The sequence below is a fragment of the Mobula hypostoma genome, chromosome 14, assembly GCF_963921235.1.
Source record: "Mobula hypostoma chromosome 14, sMobHyp1.1, whole genome shotgun sequence".
NCBI lineage: Eukaryota > Metazoa > Chordata > Chondrichthyes > Myliobatiformes > Myliobatidae > Mobula > Mobula hypostoma.
This window is the reverse complement of record NC_086110.1, coordinates 54,825,342-54,848,507: the sequence shown is the minus strand read 5'-3', so window position 1 is coordinate 54,848,507 and position 23,166 is coordinate 54,825,342. Positions and strand designations below refer to the sequence as shown.

Sequence of the window (23,166 nt, the reverse complement as noted above, 5' to 3'; positions counted from 1 at the left end):
TGCCCACTCCCATCAACCCACACCACGATCATAGCCCTCCAGAACCCTGCCATCCACGTGTCTACCCAAATTTCTCTTAACCGTTGACATCAAGCTTGCACCAGCAGCTCATTTCACACCCTCACGGCCCTTTGAGTGAAGAAGTTTCCCCTTCATTTTCCCCTTAAACTTTTCATCTTTCACCCTTAACCCAAGACTCTCGGGTTAAAACTCAAACTCAGTGGAAAAAGCTTGCTTGCTTTTAACCTGTCTATAGCCCTCATAATTTTGTACAACTCCATCATATCGCCTCTCAATCTTCTATGTTCCAAGGAATAAAGTCCTAAAGTATTCAATCTTTCCTTACAACTCAGGTTCTCCAGACCCAGCAACATCATTATAAAATTTGTCCATACTCTCTCAACCTTGTTTACATCTTTCCTGTAGGTAGAAAACTGCACACAATACTCCAAATTAGACCTTACCAATATCTTATAAAACTTAAACACAACATCCCATCTCCTGTACACAGTACTTTGATCTATAAAGGCCTATTTGCCAAAAGCTTTCTTCACGACCCTATCTACCTGTGATGGCACTTTCAATGAATTATGGACCTGTATTCCCAGATCCCTTTGTGCTATTGCATTCCTCTGTTTCCGACCATTCACTGTGTAAGACTTACCTTGGTTAGTCCTACCAAAGGGTAACACCTTGCACTAGTCTACATTAAATTCCATCTGCCATTTCTCAGCCAATGTTTCCTGCTGGTCCAGATGATATTTTAGTGTTTGCAGTAAAGAATGCCATACATTCCTGAATTATTTTAACTTACTGTTCTACTGAGCATATTCAGGATGTTTGTTGCTGCTCTCCTTCACATGCTGTCTCATCTGCTTTCTTTCCTTAAAGACTGGAACTATAGTTGGCTGGAATGACAGTTCAATTTTGAAATGACACCTTTTGTCTCATTATTCCCTACTTGATAATGGATTTGAGTTTCTATTGTACAAGACTATGATTGACCTTTGTATTTTTTAAAATGTGTTCATTGTGTTTTAGACGTTATTAGCATATACCCACAATTACTTAACTCTTTCAGTATGCAACCTTTTCCATTGGAAGTTGGACTCATCACCAAAGGCACCCGATATGGAACTACGACTCCCAGGAGGCCGTGGACGACTGGTGAGTTTTCGCGAGAGTTTAATAGTGACGCAGAGAGGAACGAACTTGAGGAGAGTTGTTGTGGTAACCGACTTGCAGGCGGAGGCTGTGTGTTTGAGGGCAAGAAACACTCGGGATGTCGGAGACCGACCCAAAGACGGTTCAGGATCTGACCGCTGTGGTGAGTGAGTAAGGCGGAGGGAGGGAGTCAGGGACGTGGTCAGGCGACCGTCCGGCTGGGCTGAGGCAAGAGCGACGCCGAATGTAGGCCGCTCCCCACTCCGCGTTTCTTCTGCATTTGTTTCCTTGGCTGCAGATTCGCTCAAATGTATTTTGCGACTAAGGAACTGGGGCTAACCCAAAGTGTACAAAATAATTTGTACGAAGGAGTATTTTCGAAACGGTTTTAGGGAAACTCCCATTTAATGTTAACAAATTTCACGTCATATGCCGGTGATAATAAACCTGATTCTGATTCTAATGTTTGTAAAATAAGTAAGGCCAGATCTCCATATTCATACGGATTTTTATGCACAGTTTACACTTCCATCAGCCGAATTTTTTTAAGATAGTGGGCTAACGTGCAAATTTGTTTTTGAATACAGTATTTTGTTTTGGTGAATAAAAAGAACCGTATCCAAGTTTGCTGGCTGTGGATACAATTCTTTGCTACTTTTGAAAGCTGCATTTCCCTGTAGTTGAGTATCTTTGCTTGTGGTGTTGTGCTGCTGTTGTTGTCTCAAAACTATGTTCCTTGGGTGAGCGGGTATAAAAGGGATCCATATAGGATTTTGCTGGACATGTAGCAGAAAGTGGGATGCTTGGCCCAACCAGTGCACGTTGGTGTTTATGCTCCACTTGGGCCTCATCCTCTCCATTTTTCTTTCTCCCTCAAGACTTTGCAATTTTCCTTTGAATCTGTATGATTACAGTTACCAGTCCAGATTCCCTGACTGGCATCTCTCAAACCACTGTCTTCCCACAAAAAGGAAGATATTGATAGTGGACATAATGGAGCATCACCTGCCCATTCCCCTCCAAGTTGAATACCACCCTGACTTGCAAATATAACTAGCTTTCTTCATTTTCACAGAATAAATCCTGAACTCCCGATCCTAATGGGAATCACTACAGTAACATGGGAAGGCTCTTCATCAAAAATGTTTCCAAGTCAATTAAGGATAAGCAATTATAGAATCAAGTAACCATATAGCATGGAAACAGACTCTTTGACTCATTGTGTCTGTGCTGAACATTAAATATCTATTTGGTCAATGTCATTTTCCAGCACTTGGCCCATAGCATGGTGAAGTTTCAGATTTTAAATACTTGAGTGTTGTGAACTGCCTATCTCCACCACTCGGGTAGTGTTTTCCTTTAATCCCTTCTAATTCTTCTTTCTTTTAACTTAAGCCTTCAGGTTTTCAACATCACTGCTAAGGGGAAATATTTCTCACTATCAGTCGTACCTATGTCCCTTATAATTCTGTATTCCCATTAGGTACCTCATCTGCTCCGAAGAAGGCAAATCTAGCCCACCCTGGCAAAACCCTAGTGAATCAACTCCGATTCCTTTAAAGTACAATCACGTCCTTCCTAAAATGTGGGCAGTCTACTCCAGTTGCAGCTAAATATTTTGTGTGACATAACATCGCTGGTCTTGTATTCTATTGTCTGCTTAATAAGGTCATGTACTTGTAGTATTGTCTTCAGGGACCTTTGGAAGTTCTTACAAAGGTTCCTGTATTTCTTTGCATTTCCATTGTGTATATCTGAATCTTCTCGTCCTCCAAGTGCTTACAAATGCAAATTAATTAGCCCTTGTGTAGAACATTTTGTTCAGGGTATGAATTTTTTAAATGATACCAAGTTGGTAGAGGGAATATAACCTAATACAACTTTTATTGTGCTTGGCACAATTTTGTGGCTAATTATGATAAAATTATCTTGACTCTAATGAAAATTAGTTTGCCAATTTTCCTGATTTCCAGAGTAGATCAGCAATGCACAAAATAAATGATAGCCTGTTGAATGCACACTATTCCAAAGCAAATTGTTTTACATACCTAGAATGGTAGAATGTTCCAGTGTGGAAATGGACACATTTTGCTTTTATTTACAAGATTTCAATTAATAGAAGTCTTCTTACTTTGCCTCTGAATGCGAAGTTTCTCTTTTTGAATATTTATTTGCCTAATTACTCTTAAATGTCCATTACATTTCACCAGAAGCAAGCAAGCAGTCGTCACACAAGAAATCCAAATGAATATGGCCCTAGTTAATGAATTCTTTCCTTATAATTCAATCTTCACTTATCTGGTTATTATTTTGATAAATGTATGCTGCTCTGCTTCCAGGGCCAATACCCCTTTCCTCAGATGTAGTATAACAAGGGTTGGTATTTCCTTAGTTTAATGTCTACCTCTTGTATTCCATTTCACTGTGCCATTAGTCTTTTTGATAAAATGTCATGGAAAGTATTGAACTATCAGTAAAGACTCAACTAGATCTTTACTGTTCTAACTTTTTTGTTATTGTTCCTTTCCGTGCCTTCTGGTGTATGGGGCAGCAACCTCGCTGTATTTTTTTTAGCATTTTTGTCTTTTTTTGTGAGGCTGAGTTTCCAGCTCGACACCCGGACCAGCACAGATGGAAAGCGTGCAAGGTGCGGGCCAGATTTGAGCCCAGGACCATTCGCCTCAGTCTGCCGTGGATGCTACTACACCACCATTTTCTTTTTACCATTTAGAAAATACTTTAGTCTTTTGTTTTAGTCCATATTAGAATAACGTGAAAATGGAAAAGCATTAGGATGGGGATCCTATGTGAACCTTTTGCCAGAGCAGCTGCAAAGTTCTTGATTCTTCCCTGAAATTCATTTGTTCTTGTGCTCGTTAACAGATTCATCCATATTACTGTGGGAAAGTGGTTCCTTGCTCTCTCTGGTCAACTTTCCGTAAAACTCAAATCTTGGGGGCAGTTTCATGTATTTCCTTTTTGTACATGATATGGAAATGTAAGCAATCAAAATATTATAAATATTCATATATTGTAAGGCTGTTAATTAAATTAGGCTCTGACCAAATCTAATTTGGCTGACTTTGGTTGTTCAAGGACATTGTTATAAGCTATCCTGATAACACAGGTATAATCTAGTCTGTTCCTAATCCATATTAAAGTTAAAATCCCTCATTAACACTACTGTCTGTTTCTGTATACTTGTTTAACCTCTTCATTTTCACACTTTTGCTTCACAACTACTACGAGGAGCCCATATACAATTGCCATAGGAATCTTAGATATTTATTTCTTTGATTCACAAACAAATTACAACCTTTGAAGTGATTGCATTGGTATTCCTACCACGGCCCCACCCCCACCCCAGAACTTTTCTTGTCACCGTCATTTTCCTAAATTCAAGGACATATTGCAGCCTCATGTATTTGGTTCCCTTAATACCAAGCCACCTTGTTGAAGTTTTAGTGATATCTGCCGTGTTATACTGTCCAAGCTGAATGTGCATCTGGAGCTTATTCATTTGTTTCTTGTATTTCAAGTACTTGAGTGACGACTGCCTGCTTGTGCTGTAGATCCTAAATATTCCTTCTGATCTAATGCTTCTCTTTTGTCCCTGTTATTTTGATTCACGTGTTTTAGTTTTCCCATTGTCTGTTGAAATGAAAATAAGTTTTCTATTAGACTGGTCTCTTTTCATTTTGTTTTACAATCAACATTGCAACTCTGTTTCAGGCATCCCTTTCTGTACAAGTACTCACGTAAACAAGTGGAATAACCCCTGTTTTACTCCTGATGTATTGACTCCTGAAATAGAACCCCTCCCAGAGCTATGGGAATTTTTTTTTTAGTATTATTACTTGTTCTTCAAATTGCAAATGGCCCAGGTAATAATCTGAAGATTAATAACAGTAAGCTACAGTTCCTTATAATTCGGCTCCTTTCTCCGAATACGACTCTTCCCTTAACCTGCTTTGTTGTAGGTTCAGGTGTATAATTCAGTACTGGATCCTGATTCCTTCTGTTTTTGATTCTAAGCATCTAGACACAAAGAAATCAAAGGATTCTTTTTGTGTATATTTAGTTCTTCCACTGGAAGATTGACAGGATATGGAGAACATCTGTAATTTCAACCCCTTTTAGTATTTTCCAGTTTTGTAATGTTACTTTATTCTAATTCCCTCATAGTATTTTGATTTTTCTATATTGAGCCTGTGTCTGTACCTTACCTGCTCATTCTCATCACTTTCTCTACCATCCCATTTGCGGGTGCCTAGGAAATTTCCATATTTCTTCTTCAGTTGTGCCTTCAACCAACTTCCGGTTGGCAGCCACATGGAGTAGTTGTAGAGAACGGGCGCTCCGTCCTACTTTTTATCTCCACGCTCCTTCTTCCCCCTTTTTTCATACCAAACTGTTGGACTTCTTACTCTTCCCTCTGCCTGTGCTATGCTCGCTTCACAATGACCTAAAAGAGTACTAAATCCGCGAAAAAAGACGACTTGGTGGTTGGCTTGACAGTAGAGGCTATCTCCACGCTACTAGACCAACACCGTGAGGCGCTAGCAGCCGAATTTAAATCTTCTTTCAGCCTGCTGGAAACGAAACTCGCCCAAATCCAATGCAAAGTGGAGGACCATGGTCAATGCCTACCCTCTCTCGAGCTCGCTATGGACGACCTGAGCCAGCATATCATTGAGCTGGAAAACATCTGCTCCAGCTTACGTGAAAACAATATCAAGCTAATGGCTAAAGTTACTGACCTGGAGGGCCGGAGCAGACGGCAGAACTTATGCATCCTGGGCCTGCCGGAATCTATTGAAGGTGGGCATCCTATTGAATTTTTTCCAGTCTGCTTTGTGAGATCTTCAGGAAGGAGACGCTCCCATCCCCGTCAGAGACTGATAGAGCCCAATGTTCACTAGCAGCTAAACCGGCCCCAGGACAGAGACTGTGCCTGGTCATTTTTCGCCTGCAGCACTACCAGATTAAAGATCTCCTGGTTAGAGAGCACTGGGTAAAGCCCAGCGGAGAGGGAAGCTAGAGTACCACAGCCAGCAGATTCGGGTTGTGGAGGACTACTCTCCCGAAGGTTTGAGCCTGTGAGCTGAGTACAGAGAAGTAATGATGGAGCTATACAACTGAGGGTTCAGGCCTTCCCTACTATATCCTGCACGGCTCCGTATCACACTTCCCAGCAGTGACAAGAAGTGGCTACGCTCGGTAGACGAAGCATGGAAGTGCATTGACAGTCTCCCCACTACACCGAATTCTTCATAAAATACTTTCCTCCCATACCCTCTGCCAGGTAATGTTAGCAGTGCTTGGATAGCGAAGTCTGGTCTGGCTTGGCAGGGTTAGGTACTGACTACCATGATAGGTGGAACAATATTCACTCAGACTTCTCTTCTCCCCCCCCCCCCCCCCCCCCCCCCCCCCCCCCCCCCCCCCCCCCCCCCCCCCCCTCCCCCCTCCCCCCCTCCCCCCCCCTCTCCCCCCTCCCCCCCCCTCCCCCCTCTCTCCCCCTCTCTCCCCCCTCTCCCCCCTCCCCCCCCCCCCCCCCCCCCTCCCCTCCCCTCCCCCCCCCCCCTCTCTCCCCTCCCCCCCCCCCCCTCTCTCCCCCCCCCTCTCTCCCCCCCCCCCTCTCTCCCCCTCCCCCTCTCTCCCTCTCCCCCCTCCCCCCCTCTCTCCCCTCCCCCCTCCCCCCTCTCTCCCCTCCCCCTCTCTCCCTCTCTCCCCCCTCCCCCCTCCCCTCCCCCCCTCCCCCCTCTCTCCCCCTCCCCCTCTCTCCCTCTCCCCCCTCTCCCCCTCTCCCCCCCTCTCCCCTCTCTCCCCTCCCCCCTCCCCCCTCTCTCCCCTCCCCCCTCCCCCCTCTCTCCCCTCCCCCCTCCCCCCTCTCTCCCCCTCCCCCCTCTCCCCCTCTCCCCCCTCTCCCCCCCTCTCCCCCCTCTCCCTCTCCCCCTCTCCCTCTCTCCCCCTCTCTCCCCCCTCTCCCCCCCTCTCCCCCCCTCCCCCCCTCTCCCCCCCTCCCCCCCCCCCCCCCCCCCCCCCCCCTCCCCCCCCCCCCCCCCCCCCCCCCCTCTCCCCCCCCCCTCCCCCCTCCCTCCCCCCCCCCCCCCCCCCCGCCCCCCCCCCCCCCCCCCCCCCCCCCCCCCCCCCCCCTCTCTCCCCCCCCCCCCCCCCCCTCTCTCCCCCCCCTCTCTCCCGCCCCCTCTCCCCTCCTCCCTCCTCCCATTTTCTTATACCTCCAATTCAGTGAACTCTACAACCTTACGTGGGAAGAGCACTGGGTGAAGTCTGTTTATTTTTTTCAAATATCAGTTTGTAGTTCTGCTTTATGGTTCATTTTTCAGAGCCATGTTTAGTAAGCTTTGGGGGAATTCTTTTGTCTCTCACTAAGCATAATGTCAGTTTAGGTGTGTTGAATGCTTAGTTTCCTTTAAATATCAATAACAGTTGAAAATGACACTACGAGTGACAGGAAGTTGTACTGTTGTATGACTATTCTTAAGAGCTTGCCGCTATGCTATCTGGCAGCTGTCTTGTTGTGGATTGGAGGGGTGGGGGGAGGGTACTCCAATGCCGGTACTGTTTTAAGAACCCTTAGAAGTCCTTGTTATACAGGATCTATTTCTGCCCTGTTTCTCTTTGTTTTACATTTTTGCCTCAGAGCTGCTACCCGAAATCTTGAGACTGCTTATTCCTATCAACCTGTATCTCTTTTAAAGGAGAATGGTTAGTCCGTTAAATTTTGTAAACTGGAATGTCAAAGGGCTGAATCACCCTGTTTAAAAGAAGGAAGGTGTTCTCACATCTCAAACAGTTTAATACAGCAATTGCATTTCTATAAGATTCGCATTCACAGTTCTAACAATTCCCGTCTTATGTCAGGATGGGTGGGGCAGCACTTCCACTCCACTTTTCAGGCTAAAGCTGGGGCCGGATGGGGGGGGGGGTCTCAATTCTCAAAATGTTTCCTTTGAGCTCCACAATACAATATCGGATACAAACGGCCGTCTTCTCGTTGTCTTGGGGGAAATTATATAATACATTGGTAGTGTTGGCCAACATATATGCTCCTAACTCGGATGATGTGGACTTCTTTGAATGTTTTTTTTCTGCGCTGCCTGATCTGAGTTCATACTCTCTCATACTAGGTGGGGACTTCAACTGTTGGTTAGATCCAGTGCTGGATCGATCGTCTCCTATTCCCAGAGTACTAAGCAAATTTGCCTCATTAATTCAGTCCTTCCTCTCCAACTATGGCATCTCTGATGTATGGTGCTTTCTCCACCCAAATAATCATCTCACACGTCCATTATGCCTTTTCTAGAATTGATTACTTTCTAATTGATAACCAGCTGATTCCATCGGTTAGTTTCTGTGCTTATCAGAGTATAGTGATATCAGACTACGTTCCGGTTGTCCTGTCTATAATTCTTCCTGGCCTTCCTCAAATAAATAAGCATTGGCCTTTTAATTCGACATTACTGTCAGATAATGATGTTGTAAAATTTATGAAGGACCAGATAATCCTTATCCTTAATACCAATACGTCACCTGAAACCTCAAGCCTGGTTGTTTGGGACACTTTGAAAGCATACCTCAGGGGTCAAATAATTTCCTACACTGCAAATATGAAAAGAAAGACCCATAAAGAATGACTAGATCTGGCCAATCAAATTAAAGAAATAGACCAACAATATGCTCAAATTAAAAATCCGGAGCTGTACAAAAAACAAGTGGAACTCCAAACTGAATTTGATCTTATTTCCACTCACCCAATTGAATGCCTACTTTTGAAGAGCAAGAGCCAGTTCTATATCCATGGTGACAAATCTGGTAAATTTAGCCAACCAATTAAGGGGAAATTAAGCTAAACAACACATCACAAAAATTCAAATGGAAAATGGAAGCATCACCTCGAATCATTCTGAAAACCATTCTGGTCAAGTCAATGGACTATTGATACAGAGAACAATCAGTTTGATAACCATTCTGGTCAAGTCAATGGACTATTGATACAGGGAACAATCAGTTTGATAACTATTACGGCCAAGTCAATGGACTATTGATACAGAAGTACAATCAAATTTGTTAGACACTCCAGCCACCTTAATTAAAGAAAAGAATGTCCTACCTGGAGGAATGGCTCCATCCCTCCCCCTCCTGTCTTCTCCTATCATTTTGGATCTCCCCCTCCCCCTCCCACTCTCAAATCTCTTACTAGCTCTTCCTTCAGGTAGTCCTGATGAAGGGTCTCGGCCCGAAACGTCAACTGTACCTCTTCCTAGAGATGTTGCCTGGCCTGCTGCGTTCACCAGCAACTTTGATGTGTGTTGCTTGAATTTCCAGCATCTGCAGAATTCCTTGTGTTAATGCCCTATCTGGTTTGCTGGAGCCACAACTTAATTCATTCCACTATACCAGCTGCACTTGGATGGTGAGCACAGTGAAATTGCTGTTTTATTGCCAGTTCTTTTACAGATTTTCTCATTTATCTTAGCAATAAAATGAGGTCTGTTGTCTGAGCTTATTGATTCAGGTAATCCATAATGGGGGAATCACTTCTCAATAATATCTTTACAACAGTATTATCAGTAGTGGATATAGCCTCTATCTGCTAAATACATCTACTATTACCAAGCAATATTTACAACAATGTACTATGTAACAATGGTAGTTCTACAAAATCAAGTTGCAGACAATAAAAAGGTCCACCAGGCAAGGGGTTAGTTCTGGAAACACAAGGCATTCCCTTTCCAGCATTTGTTATTTTTCACATGCTGTGGCTCACTTTTCAACTGGAAATCTGTGTCACCGCCACCAAGATATTAACCATTCCCTCCTTGTCCAAATGTGTACAATTATTAACATAATCTATCAAGATAGATAAGAACACAAACCTGTCCCACAGAGGTCACCCATAAATTGGTCTGAGGTTCAAGGTGGCAACCCATTTGGGACCATAGTTTGCGTTCTCCAGGGGCGTCCCCCTAGAATTTACATACTTTCTCCCATATCTGGCATACCCGTCCTTAGGTCTTTGTCTAATAAGAACTTGTTAGGCTCCCGAGGGGACTAAAAGTGTGGGGTGCAAGTCTGTCTGTTTTGCTGCTGCACCAGTCCGAGCATTACCCGTAAATATCTCATCGGTTTCCCCAGTATGGGCTGCACATCTAATAATAACCAAAACTCGAGGTAGCTGTAGAGGTGTGAGTAAGTTGTTTACAAAGGCAGCATTACTAATGGGGGTGGGGGGGCGGGCAGAGGAAGTCAGGAATCCCAGAGTTCTGTAGTCAGGGCATAACGGGAGTCTGTGTAAAAGTCCGCACTTTAATCTGTTTGAGATTTATTTTCCACAGGCTTTTTCATTTTAACATTCGAAACGTTAATCAAAGAGGCTTCCAGCTTAGGCTTGTACTTTTGGCTTCTCCACTGAAGCCCTCATTCAGGCTTTTTAAATTTTGTTCCAATAGTTGTGGACTCCCTCTTCAAAGTCATCTTCATTTATGACTTGGCGTTTTTTTTTAAGGTTTTCTACAAAGAATTGGTTCTGTAGTGGATTCTTCAAAATCAGAACTGAGTACGCTGTTAGACTATTCTGTTGTTGAGATTCAGGCACGAGTCAGAGCAAGTAGCTCAGCTTTCTGGGTGGAGACAGCTGCTGCAAAGAAGACTTGCTCAATTACTTCACTGTCGTCACTTATCGCATAGCTAGAACAGTGTTTTCCTGCTGGATCCACAAAAGAGCTTCCATCCTCGTAAAACCTTGCCTTGGGCTTGAGGGGGTATTGCGGAAGGGATAGGAGAGTCTGTCCTTCTTTCACGGTGATCTCGGGGGGGGGGGTGATGCAGTTGGTGTGAGCGACTTCATGGCCTGAAATTGCTCAGAGATGGGGTACAACGTCTTGGGTTTGGTCAATATTAAAAGAGTGTCTAGCAATTTTATCTAATAATTTTATCAAATTATTTCATAATTTTATGAAACAATTCATTGTTTACAGGGATCTGAGAATCCCCCATTCCCTTAAACTTTATCAGCTAGACTCAGTCATATCGTCCTGCTTAAGGAAGGGCAAGCATCCCCGACTGAATAAAGTCCATCTTCAAAAATCTACAAGTGTTGGTGGCATGGCTTTGCTCAATTTCTGCTTATATTACTGGGCAGCTAACATACTCTGTCTGATCTTTTGGTCTCATTTTTACAACCAACCTGACTGCCCAATATGGGTGGCAATGGAGCTGAACTCTATTAAGAATTTCTCCATCTCCGCACTTCTTGGATCCAAACTCCCTTTTCTTATGCCTAAACCAATTGTTAATCCTGTTATCAGGCACACCCTGAGAGTATGGGCTCAGCTCAGAAAGCATAATGGTCTCCGTGGCTTCTCTCTTTCAGATGATTATACTATATAATCATCTCTTCCAGCCTTCTATATGTGATCCAATATTTCAAGACTGGTACAGAAAGGGCATCAGGTGCTTTAAAGATCTTTTTATAGACAACTGTTTTCCATCATTTGAACAACTGTCTGCAAAGTTTAACCTACCCAACACTCATTTCTTCAGATATTTGCAAATTAGACATTTTATCAGCCCTTTGATATCAAACTTCCCCGAGGCACCGGACACATATGTCATTGATATGTTTCTCTGCATGAATCCATTGTGCAAAGGTCTAATATCTACTATTTGCAACAAGCTAGCGGTCCTGAGGCGAGCCCCCGCCCCCCCCCGACAAAATTAAAACTGCCTGGGAGCAAGATTTAAATTTCTCACTGTCAGACGATGTATGGGATTCAGTTCTTAAGTTAGTTAACTCAACCTCTTTATGTGCCAGCTACTGCTTGTTACAGTTCAAGGTCGTACACAGGGCCCATATGTCTAAAACTGAATTATCTCTCATTTTAATCCCTGCGTGACAAATGCAAAAGGGGTGAGGCTTCCCTTATTCACATATACTGGACATGCCCTAGCTTGGAAAAATACTGGAAAGGTGTTTTCCAAACTCTATCCCAAATACTTAATTATAATTTGGAACCTAACCCTTTGATTGCTCTTTTCGGCACCTCTGGAGAGGGGGACATGCACCTAGGTCCAACCAAACGTCGCACACTGTCTTTAGCCTCTCTTTTGGCCAGGCGCGCAGTCTTGCTCAGGTGGAGGGATGCTGCCCCACCCATCCACGCTCAGTGGCTCAGGGACATCATGTCCAGTCTACACCTTGAGAAGATCCATTATTCAATTCTCAATTCGGACATAAAGTTCCAAAAGGTATAGGGACCCTTCCTTGAAGATTTTCAGAATTCCCAGCCAAACTAAAGGTCCATCCTTTCTTTTTTTTCCTCTGCACATAAATCTCTGACTTCCAGCATTTCTCGGTGAAATTCTACGGACCCAGACTTGTAAACATACAACAGTCTATGTATTAGGAAAATACACCTTCTCTATACCAATGCAGCTCTGTTGGGGAAAAAGGTTCTGTTTAACCCTTTTTGCTAATGCAGTGATGGCTTGGAGTTGGGGATTGGGAGGGGTGGGTTGGGGCAGGGAGGCAACCAAAGCATGATTGTACTATGGGTGCATCTCTTTCATAGATGTGAATTGTACGTTTGATACATTTGTTATGAACTGCACAAACCTCCTTTATACTATGCTCTCTTTATTTGAAAAAACAATAAAAAGAAAAAAAAATTGTACCTTCAACCCAAAACTACTATGAAATACAGATATCACATACATGGTTATTAATACTTTTGTCTTTTAACTTTGCCTTGTTTATGTGTTGTAATTACAATTCAAGGACAATATTTCTCTCATTTCTATATCTTTGTTTTGCCTATTAGGAGCACAATCTCCTTTGTTAGTTCTTCAATATTTTATCCATTCGGTCAAGCATGATACATCTTCCAGAAATTAGTGCAGACAGGCCTTGCTTAACGTAAGTGCCTATTATTGGCTCAGTGATCACACTGGTGTCTGAGTCAGATGATTTGTACATTTTCAGTAGCAATGAAAGACCTGGTCGTAATCTAAACTGCCATTTCAGAGGAGAATTTAGGTACTGATTAGCATGTTGTCTGCCAATCAGAATGCTCTCTTAGTAGAAAACATCATAGAGCAAGTTCTGGCATTTTTAATCAACTGCAAGGTCCTAAAACACGATTTGTTTGTATTTTGCAGGTTACCACACTCCTCCAACAGATGCAAGACAAATTCCAAACAATGTCTGACCAGATCATTGGTAGAAATATCCTTGCTTTTAAAGGCAAAGCTTCAGTGTGTACATTTAGCTCTAGAATAGGGATGTGAGGAGCTTTGAAAACAGTTTAGGGTTGTTTCTGAGCTGCAAGTGCTTTGTAATTCTGTAATCCACATTTATCATGGCACCGCAATTTTGCATTTAATTTATATTATGTGAATATTGTGCAAACATAAATACTATGTATAATAGTAAAACCTTAAAGGAAATTTGGTGCAATAAGCATCCTAAAGGCTCTCAAACTGTGGTAGGGTTTGCTTCTTAAGCTAAAGAGTCTTTGAATGGTATATGTGAAACCCATTACATTTTCATTGGTGGCTCTGTGGGCTTTCTTTAAACAACAGAAGTCTTCAAGAATTGATGTAGCATAGTTCTGAAGTTATGGTGAAGGTCTTAATCCGTTTAGAATTCATATCTAATGCAAATGCCTTGATAAATGTGACACCGTTGACAAAATAGATGAGGAAATTTTAAAAAAGCATTAGTTAACTAAAGCCAATGGTGAAGAATTTAAAGGGGTCTAAAACTGATCGCCACTTTGCCAAGACTTGTTAAGGAGGTGGCCGTAAAGACAGCAGGTGCTCTGATTTCATTCTCCAAAATTCCATAGTTTCCAGAATTGCTCCATCCCAATCTATTACAACCAATGTGAACACTTTACAAAGTGTAGTAGGGAAAATGTTGTAATCTATCAAGTGGCATCAAAGACTTTTAATATAATAATAGGATTAGGTAGAGTCAAGATAGATTTATGAAAGGGAAAACTTGTTTGATAACTTTTTTTAGGATGTAATTCACAAAATAAGTATGAATTGATCTGTATTTAAATTTTCAGAAGACTTTTGATAAGATACCACTCAAAATCATTACATGACATTTGATTGCATGGTAATGTAATTTAATGTATTAGATATGGAGGTAATGTATTATGGATTGAGGAGATAACATTTTGAAAACTGGGTTCTTTCTTTTGTTAAACTGTAAACGGTGGGGTGCTGCACAGAGTGTTGCTGAGACTACAACTGTTCACAATCTATATCCAGGATTTAGATGATGTATTCCAATTTGTTAATGATACAAAGTTCAGTGGCCAAGTGGATTGTGTGGAGACTGCAGAAATGCTTCAAAGAATGTAGACAAGCGATCAAGAATGTGCTAAATTCAATGTAATGCAGGGGAAGAAAAAGGTTATTTATTTTGTTGTACAAAACAGAAATGTAAAGTATATTTAAGTGGTTATCAGTTGGTGAAACAGACATGTTCAAAAAGATCTAGGTGTCCTTGTGTGAGGCCTTCTGTTGGTCAGGGTTGACCATGGAGTTTGCTCCATAGCTGTCTATAAGTAATATGCAAGCCATTGCAGTACATTATGGAGAGCAAGCTGTTGCCCGTGCAGCAGGCTCCTCCTCTCCACACAGCTGATGAATGCAGTGGGACAGCAGAGACTGATACAGTTTGACACCAGCGGCCTTGCAGGAGTTGCCAGGCAGCATTGAACAAAACGTAGGATTGCCTTAGGGATTCCACCTCCGGATTTTTCCTCTGGGTGTACTCCAGAAGCATTCCTCATGAGTGGGTACAACTGCAAGGCAGTGGAGGTTTGAGATCAGTTTTCCTTCCCTTAGGTGAGCTGCCAACAATGAGTGACAAGCCCCATCAGTCTGAATCAACTGGTTTTCAGGTGCCAGTAACCCGCCTTTGCTCCTTTTGCTGTCGGTAGAAATCATTCCGTCTGGCTTAGTAGCTAAGCCCCATGTGAAGGCCAGGAGCTGGACTTGGTTGTCAGAGGCTATTTGAGATGTTTGCCATTAGGTACATTTAACAGGTAGTGGGAGTTACCTATTATCCTTGTGTATGTACTTGAAAGTTAACTTGTTAGTGCAGTAAGCAACGAGAATGGTGAATGGTAGATTGGCTGTAAAGATATCTTCCTGTAGGATTCCTGAACTTATATATCCCAGGGAGTTATGGAGCATTGAGTTCATTGGGGAAAACAGTTAGATTGGTGGGTGTTTGGGTAAAAGGAATTAAAATGGTGGAAAATGAATGTGAGGTAGAAGATTGTGATGGATGACATGTGCCAGTTCACTTAACTTGTCTGTTCAAAGGTTGCTACAAAAATCTGTAAGTTGCGAGAGGGTTAATGTTCTAAGGGACTTGGATATTCTTTGTACATGAACCTCTGAAAGCTATGTAAATTGAGTAAGCAGTTAGGAAGCAAACTTTCTTTGTGATTCTGAAATTGGGTTTTGGAGTGATTCTGATGACTTTTATCTAATCTCTGGATTTGGGTTGCTTTTCATTCTTCATAGCAGTTTCCATGATTTGATGATACTCCTTTGAGCAAATATTTACTGTTCCCTTAAAAAATATAAATGCTTAAAGAATTAGACTTCCTTGACATTTTTCACTCGATGAGATGAGTGCTCGCATTGATGACTTGGAGAAAAACATTGCTGACCTGATGACACAAGCAGGTGTTGAAGAAATCGAAGCAGGAGAAAATAAGGTAAATATGAAGTTTTTAAAAGCCTTTGAGTCCCGGTCTGCTTCTCCCTCTTAGAATGAGTCAATTTCAAATAGTTCAGAGTTGGTTGGCAGTTTTTCTTCAGTTAATTCTGCATAATCAATAGTGAAACATATTTCAGTATCCAAAATAATCCAAGATCCAAAATTTAAAAAAAAAGAAGTGTATCCATTCAATAATTTAATTTGATAATGCCACTGTGTGCCAGGAATCTCTGTCTGTAAGTTCTGGTGACTGTAAGAAGCAAATACAAAAAGAAGTTAATTAATTATCGGGAACAAACCACTATAGTTTAATTTAATAAATAATGAATATAGCTTATTTCATTAATGACTTGCTTCCTCTTTGAGGGTGTCTTGTGTCACATCGGCATAATCCTTAACTATATGCATCATTTTCAGATGAATACATTCACCTGTAATTTTGATGGAATCAATTACTCACCATTGATATTCTAGGATTTCTGCTGAAAATGCATATGTGCATTCATTGGGATGTATTTCATTTCTGATGCTGGTTTTACAGGCAATAAACAATGCCCACCTGTGCAAGACAGAAGCAGCTTCATGTGGACTAGTGGTGCAGCTGGTAGCGGGTCTTCTAGTTTCAGTTTCTATGTTATGCAGAGTTTGCACATTTTTTCCAGTTTCCTCCCATGTCCCAAAATTATGGCAGTTGGTAGGTTAAATGACCAGTGTAACTTTACTGCAGTGGTATAGGTGAGTGCTAGAATCTGGGGTTGGGGAAGAGTTGATGGAAAAATTAGTTAGGATAGTTCAGTGTAAATGAGTACTTAATGTTCAGGCGTTGACCTATTACCTATTCACAGTAGATGTGAATGCCACTGGGCAATAGTTGTTGAAGCAACACACCCTGCTCTTCTTGGTTACTGGTATGATTGTCACCCTTTGAAGTAGATGGGAACTTGCGATTGGAACAATGAAGATGTCCTTGAGCACTTCCTCCAGTTGTTTGGCACAGGTTTTCAGAGCCCTACCAGGTATACTATCAAGGCTTGACACCTAGCAAGGGTTCACTCTCTTGAAAGATATTTTGACGTTGGCCTCCGAGACATTAATCACAGTCACCAGATGCTGTCGGGATTCTCAAGGTTGTAGTTTTATTCTCCCTTTCAAAGCATGTAGTGACTTCATAGGAGAAGTCACAGTGTGGTAGTAGATAGTTGCCTTTATGACTGGAGGCCTGTGGCTAGTGGTGTGCCATGGTAATCAGTGTTGGGTTTGTTGTTATTTGTCATGTATATCAATGGTCTGGATGATAATGTGGTTCACTAGAATAGGAAATTTGTGGATGACACCAAGATTAGGGGTGTATTGGATAGCGAGGAGAGGATTTACAGCTAGCAACAGGATCTGGACCAGCTGGAAAAATGAGCTGAAAAATGCCAGATTGAATTTAATGCAGACAAGTGTGATGTGTTGCTCTTTAGGAGGACAAACAAGGGAGAACTTGCATGGTGAGTGTAAGGACACTGAGGAGTGCGGTAGAACGAATGGATCTGGGAATACAGATCTTAAATTCTTTGAAAGTGGTGTCACAGGTAGATAAAGTCATAAAGAATGCACTTGTCACATTGGCTTTCATTAGTCAATGTATAGAGTATTGGAGATGGGATGTTTGGGGGATTGTTGGCAGAGTTTTGATCATCTACCTACGGGAAAGATGTCAATCTGATTAAGAGTGCAGAGAAAATTTAAAAGGATTTTGTCAGGACTTTAGAACCTAGGTTGAATGGGTTACACCTTTACTCCCACGTGTAGGAGAATGAGGAGGAGAGACAGAGTAAATGCAAGCAGGCTTTTTTCCAAAGAGTTTGGGTGAGACTAGAACTAGAGGTTATACATTAAGGAGAAATGTTGAAGGGGAACATGAGGTAGAATTTCTTCTCTCAGAGTGTGGACAAGCTGCCAGCAGAAGTGGTGGATGCAGGTTCGATTTCAACATTTAAGAGAAATTTGGATAGGTACATTAATGGGAGGGTTATGGAGGGCTAGGGTCAAGATGCAGGTCGATATGACTAGACAGATTAATAGTTTAGCACAGACTAGAATGGCCAAAGGGTCTATTTCTGTTCTGTAGTGTCCTGTGACTCTTGATTTTTTTTCCCCCTCTGGAAGATACTAAAATGTGTGTTAAGTAGTTAGCAATTCACTGAATATTATGCTGACATCAAAGACTTTTACACTAGTAAGCAAACTATACTATCTCCGATTAGCCTTCAAATATTAAAATTGAAAGTCAGTGGAAATCTGTAATAGCCCTCAGCTTCCCAGTCTGTAAAATTGGACATGTACTGCTGAGCTGTAAAATCCAACGTGTTTAAGGTCACAGATCTTCTATTTAATGATGGTGGAAATTGGCTGTGGTAACTAGTTTACATTAATACTCTGAGGTTATGGAAACATTAGTTTACTTGGGTGACACTGTCCCTAAAGTTTTGCTTTAACGTTCTAGAAATGTGTAAAAGACTTGAAATAAAACTAGGGTATTTTCTATGGTATTGCAGACTTCGGGTTGTAGATCTATGCATCATAATTCCTGTCTTTTTTCCCAGTTATAATATTGTGTTCTTTATACAGGCTCCGAAGTAACCTATTGAGGATAATAGAAGGTTTTTTTTCAACAAACGCCGGTTCAGGTTGATTACTTTAAGAATTTCTGCTGTGTTAAAGTACATTTTTTTAATCAGTTATAGGTGTGCTTACAGCTCTATTTGAATTTTTTTTTGTAAGGAAACACTTATTGCTTGAAATATAATTGATATTAGCAAATTATAAATTTGCTCAAAAATTTGAATATTTGGTCTTGCAGTTTTTCTTAGACAATTTTGAATAGTCTAAAACTCAATTTCTGATTATGTTTATTTGCATTTGAATTATTTGAACTGCATTTTTTATAAAGCAATTTTGTAGTAGATCCAGTTTGTATATTTAATGCATTATTTCTATGTTTTTGTCACTTGGAATGTTTAGTAAGAGATGCAGATAAATAATCACATGAGTTTTATCTTTGGCATTAAAAGTCAATGACCTGTTGTCCTACATAAAATAACACAATTGTTGGCCACTCTTGTTCCTAAGCTTGCAGTTATGATTGTTATTAGTTTAGTGATGCTATGTTGGGCATGTTTTGATGGTGATGCCATATTCCATTTGCCATCTTGTGCTTGTACAAAATATTTATTGTCTTAGAAATTGCTCAAAAATGTGATTAACTGTGCTCAATTTGCATCCATGGTTATCTGATTTTTCTTCCTCGTTAACCCTAACCATCTTAATCATATCTAATTTGTAATAGGGGACATATTATTAATATCGAGGTATCTTAAATCAAGTGGCAAAATGTCCATTGTTTTTCACTGAAACTATTCCATATGTGAATTAGTGTTTTTGTTTAAGATTTCACAGGATCTGTTGTATTGTTTTACTTGAATGCTTAAGTCCTTCATTTGACAGCTGTATTTCATAACTTAACTAGTTGCATGTTGTGATTATTTGGATATTCAAGAAAACATGTCTAAATTATTTAATTATAGCAGAATTACTGATAACCTTTCATAATATTTTGGTTAAGCATCTGTTCATGAATGTTAAAATGTGTTTTAAAACAATCACTTTATTGTCTAATCTTAAAGATTTGTACCTTGCAAATTGAGATGTTTGAATTTTGACATTTCACTAGCATATTTCCACCCAGTGATTAAACAATGGATGCAGAGATTAAATAAAATGTATAAATCATTAATCCATCTGTAAGCATGCTCAAAGGCTTGAACATGTTGGTTTGTACAGTTCTACAAGCTTTAGAATAAACTAATAAATTCAGTTACTACATTCGTTGTATTGACTGCTCTCTCAGTTCACCACATAAAACTGAACTCAGAACTTGTATTTAGAAAAACAACTTAGAACACCACAGCACACTGCAGACCCTTCAGCCCATGATGTGCCAACCTTTTAACTGACTAAGATCAATCTAATAGAGTCCTCTCCTTTTCTATCATCCACGTACCTATCTGGGTTCCTTAACCGTCCCTAATGTATCTGCCTCTACCGTCACCTCTGGTGTTCCACACATTCACTACTCTCTATGTATTATGCTTCCTCATATTAGAAATTTCTGCTCTGGGAAAAAGTCTCTGACTATCCACTCAATCTATGCCTTCTATCATCATGTACACCTCTATCAAGAGAGATTCAATATTGGTAGAATTTTAAGTCTTGTGTATGTTCGTTTTTTTTCCTTAACATTTTAACCTTTAGAGAAATGTAAAACATGCAGCAGACACAAAATGCAAAATGCTGGAGGAACTCAGCAGGCCAAGGAACATCTATGGGAAGAGTAAACAGTCAATGTTTCAGGCTGAGACATTGATTTCTGGATTCTGGTAAATCCCCCACCCGTCACCTTTTCCCATTCATGTTTCTTCTCTCTCCTATCAACTACCACCTTGTATTTCCTTCGACCCCTTCCCCCACCTTCTTACTCTGACTTCTCTTCCTTTCCAGTCCTGATGAAGGGTCTCAGCCTGAAGATAGTCTGACCTCAGTGGTTGGGAAGATGTTGGAGTCGATTATTAAGGATGAGTTCTGTGGATATTTGGAGGCACATGATCAAATGGGCCATAGTTAGCATGGTTTCCTCAAGGGAAACCTTGCCTGACAAATCTGGTGGAATTCTTTGAAGAAGTCACAAGCAGGATAGACAAAGAATTGGTTGATGTAGTGTACTTGGATTTTCAAAGGCCTGTGGCAAGGTGCCACTCCTGAGGCTGTCTAACAAGCTATGAGCTCATGGTATTACAGGAAAGATTCTGGCATAGATAAAGCAGTGGCTGATTGGCAGGAGATAAAGCGTGGGAGTAAGGGGAGCCTTTTCTGCCTGGCTGCCAGTGACTAGTGGGGTTCCACAGGGGTCTGTGTTCTGACAGATTCTTTTTGCATTATAGGTCAATGATTTGGATGATGGAATCGATGGCTTTGTTGCAAAGTTTGCAGATGATATGAAGATAGGTGGAGGGGCAAGTAGTTTTGAGGAAGTAGAGGCTACAGAAGGACAGATTAGGAGAATAGGCAAAGAAATGGCAGATGGAATACAGTGTCAGGAAGTGTATGGCCATATCATGAGGAAACGGACTCTAGGTAAATACTCTCTCTAAGCCTCTCAGAATTTTACATATATCTATCATGTCATCTCTCAGTCTCCTTTGATCAAGGAAGAGCAGACCCAGCCTGTCCAATTTCTCCTCGTAACTTAAGCCCTCCAATCCAGGCATCATACTCGTGCGTCTTCACTGCACCCTCTCTAACGTAATCACCACTTTCCTGTAGAGTGGTGACCAGAACTGCATATAATACTCCAGCATTTCCAACGTCTTGTACAGCTGTAATGTGACAACCTAATTCTTGTAGTCACTACTTCAACCAATGAAAGCGAGTATGCCGTATTCCTTCCTTAACCTCTTTGTTGCCAGTTTTGGGGAATTCTGTACTTGTATTTTTGAACTAGGATGAAATTGTATCCATTATGCTAAAACACCAATTGTAACTGGTGGGTGGCATATGTAGATTTATGACATTGAAATTTGGTTCAACATTAGCTATGGACTAGAATTTGCGGCCAACAATGTAACATTACTTGGTACAATGGAAATTGCAACAGGTGGAAATGTGCTTGTCATTTCCCAAGATTGCACAGACTTCTAGCTAATTCATTTGATTGTGTCATCGGGTACAAATATACAGCTGATAAAAGTATGTAAGAATTTGAATTAATTACAAGTCTTGTTCCATATTCCATACATTTGCAATGAATAGCAGACAGCAGACTGTACTTGATATCATGAACAAAAAATACATTTCAAGTGATACCATCAAGACTTGAGTATTAATGGCATGGCTTAAATTATCATTAACTTGGTTGTGATTGTACACCAAAGCCACTGAACATAAAAATATTTTGCACAAGGAATACTTTGAGTTAAGAATCTGTGTGCCTTTGATCTAGGAATTCCGAAGTTAAAGAGAATTTTTTTTCCTGTTCTGTGTCCTTCTCTCTCTGTGACCAGTTTGGATGGGGGAAAGATGGGGGATGTTTAATCAATTGTTTTATTTTTTGCAAAGCTCCTATCTACTAATAAAATCTCCTGTTGTTTATGAATCATTGATAAGGAATCCTGTATGGTTCAGGAAGCTAATGAAGAATTTAGGAGGCTGGGTGGAATTTTGCAGCTCATTAAAATATGATCATTATGGAAGACAGTTGAAAGTAAAAGCATTATCAGTAATTCTTCTTCAGTAATTATTGGTTCTTTTGAAATAGGGTTTCAAGTTCCAGGAATGCAGATGATGAAAAGCTAAGAAGCGTATGAGTTGTCTTGTGCAGTAAAACACCAATTTGTGCAAGACCCTAGGATGATTCAGCAATGTTTATCTTCCCTCAACAGCCAAGACTCCATCTGTACAACATGATGGATTTTGATTCCCAGTGCTTGATGGTGGATTAACCTTTATAGAGCAATTTATGGGATATTGCTCATAGAAATAACCTGGACAGTGTATGGTATCCAACTGGAGCTCCACAGCAAACTTTCTGCTCACAGTTTCTGAACTCAGCAGGTTAGGCAGTATCTATGGAAAAGAGTGAACAGTTGACATTTCAGGCTGAGACCCTTCAGGACTGTAAAAGAAGTTGAATTTCTGCTGATTTAATTAAATGGAGGCAGCATTCCTGCTGAGAGACATTTTGTCCCGCATGACAGATTGAGGAATTTCAGGAGTTAGTCATATATAGCACAAATCATGCTTCCACAATTAATACTAGTATACTAGTTCTAAAAATATAATGGGCAAGTACACAGCAATGAAATTAGAAAGTGATTTGCTATAAAGTTATTTTCACTTTTTTAAACATGAATGAGCCTCATGCAGCTGAGAACATTGGTATTAAACAGACTGTGATGACCTATTTTCAGCTATATTAATAAAGTTACATCGGGGTAACACTTATAAGAACTCCTTTATTTGATTTAATACAGGTAGTTAAAAGCAATTTCATTCTATGATGATGTGTGACTACCAATTTATGAAGGATGTCAATGGTGACTATGCAGGTAAATTTGAGTACGTTTAAGCCACTGTTTTTCTCAAGTGAAACAATGCAATTCTGAATATGATTATGAATAGATTACTGA

At 41.0% G+C, this 23,166-nt stretch overlaps 1 protein-coding gene across 1 annotated transcript; it reads left to right on the top strand.

The window, feature by feature from the left end:
• Positions 1 to 1,174: 1,174 nt before the first annotated feature.
• hsbp1b (heat shock factor binding protein 1b) lies at positions 1,175 to 19,823 on the top strand. The gene is made up of 4 exons (XM_063067152.1): positions 1,175 to 1,327; positions 13,348 to 13,414; positions 15,838 to 15,935; positions 18,554 to 19,823. Exons 1-4 carry the CDS (start codon positions 1,283 to 1,285, stop codon positions 18,563 to 18,565), a joined length of 222 nt encoding a protein of 73 aa, XP_062923222.1. The 5' UTR covers positions 1,175 to 1,282; the 3' UTR covers positions 18,566 to 19,823.
• The last annotated feature ends 3,343 nt before the right edge of the window (positions 19,824 to 23,166 follow it).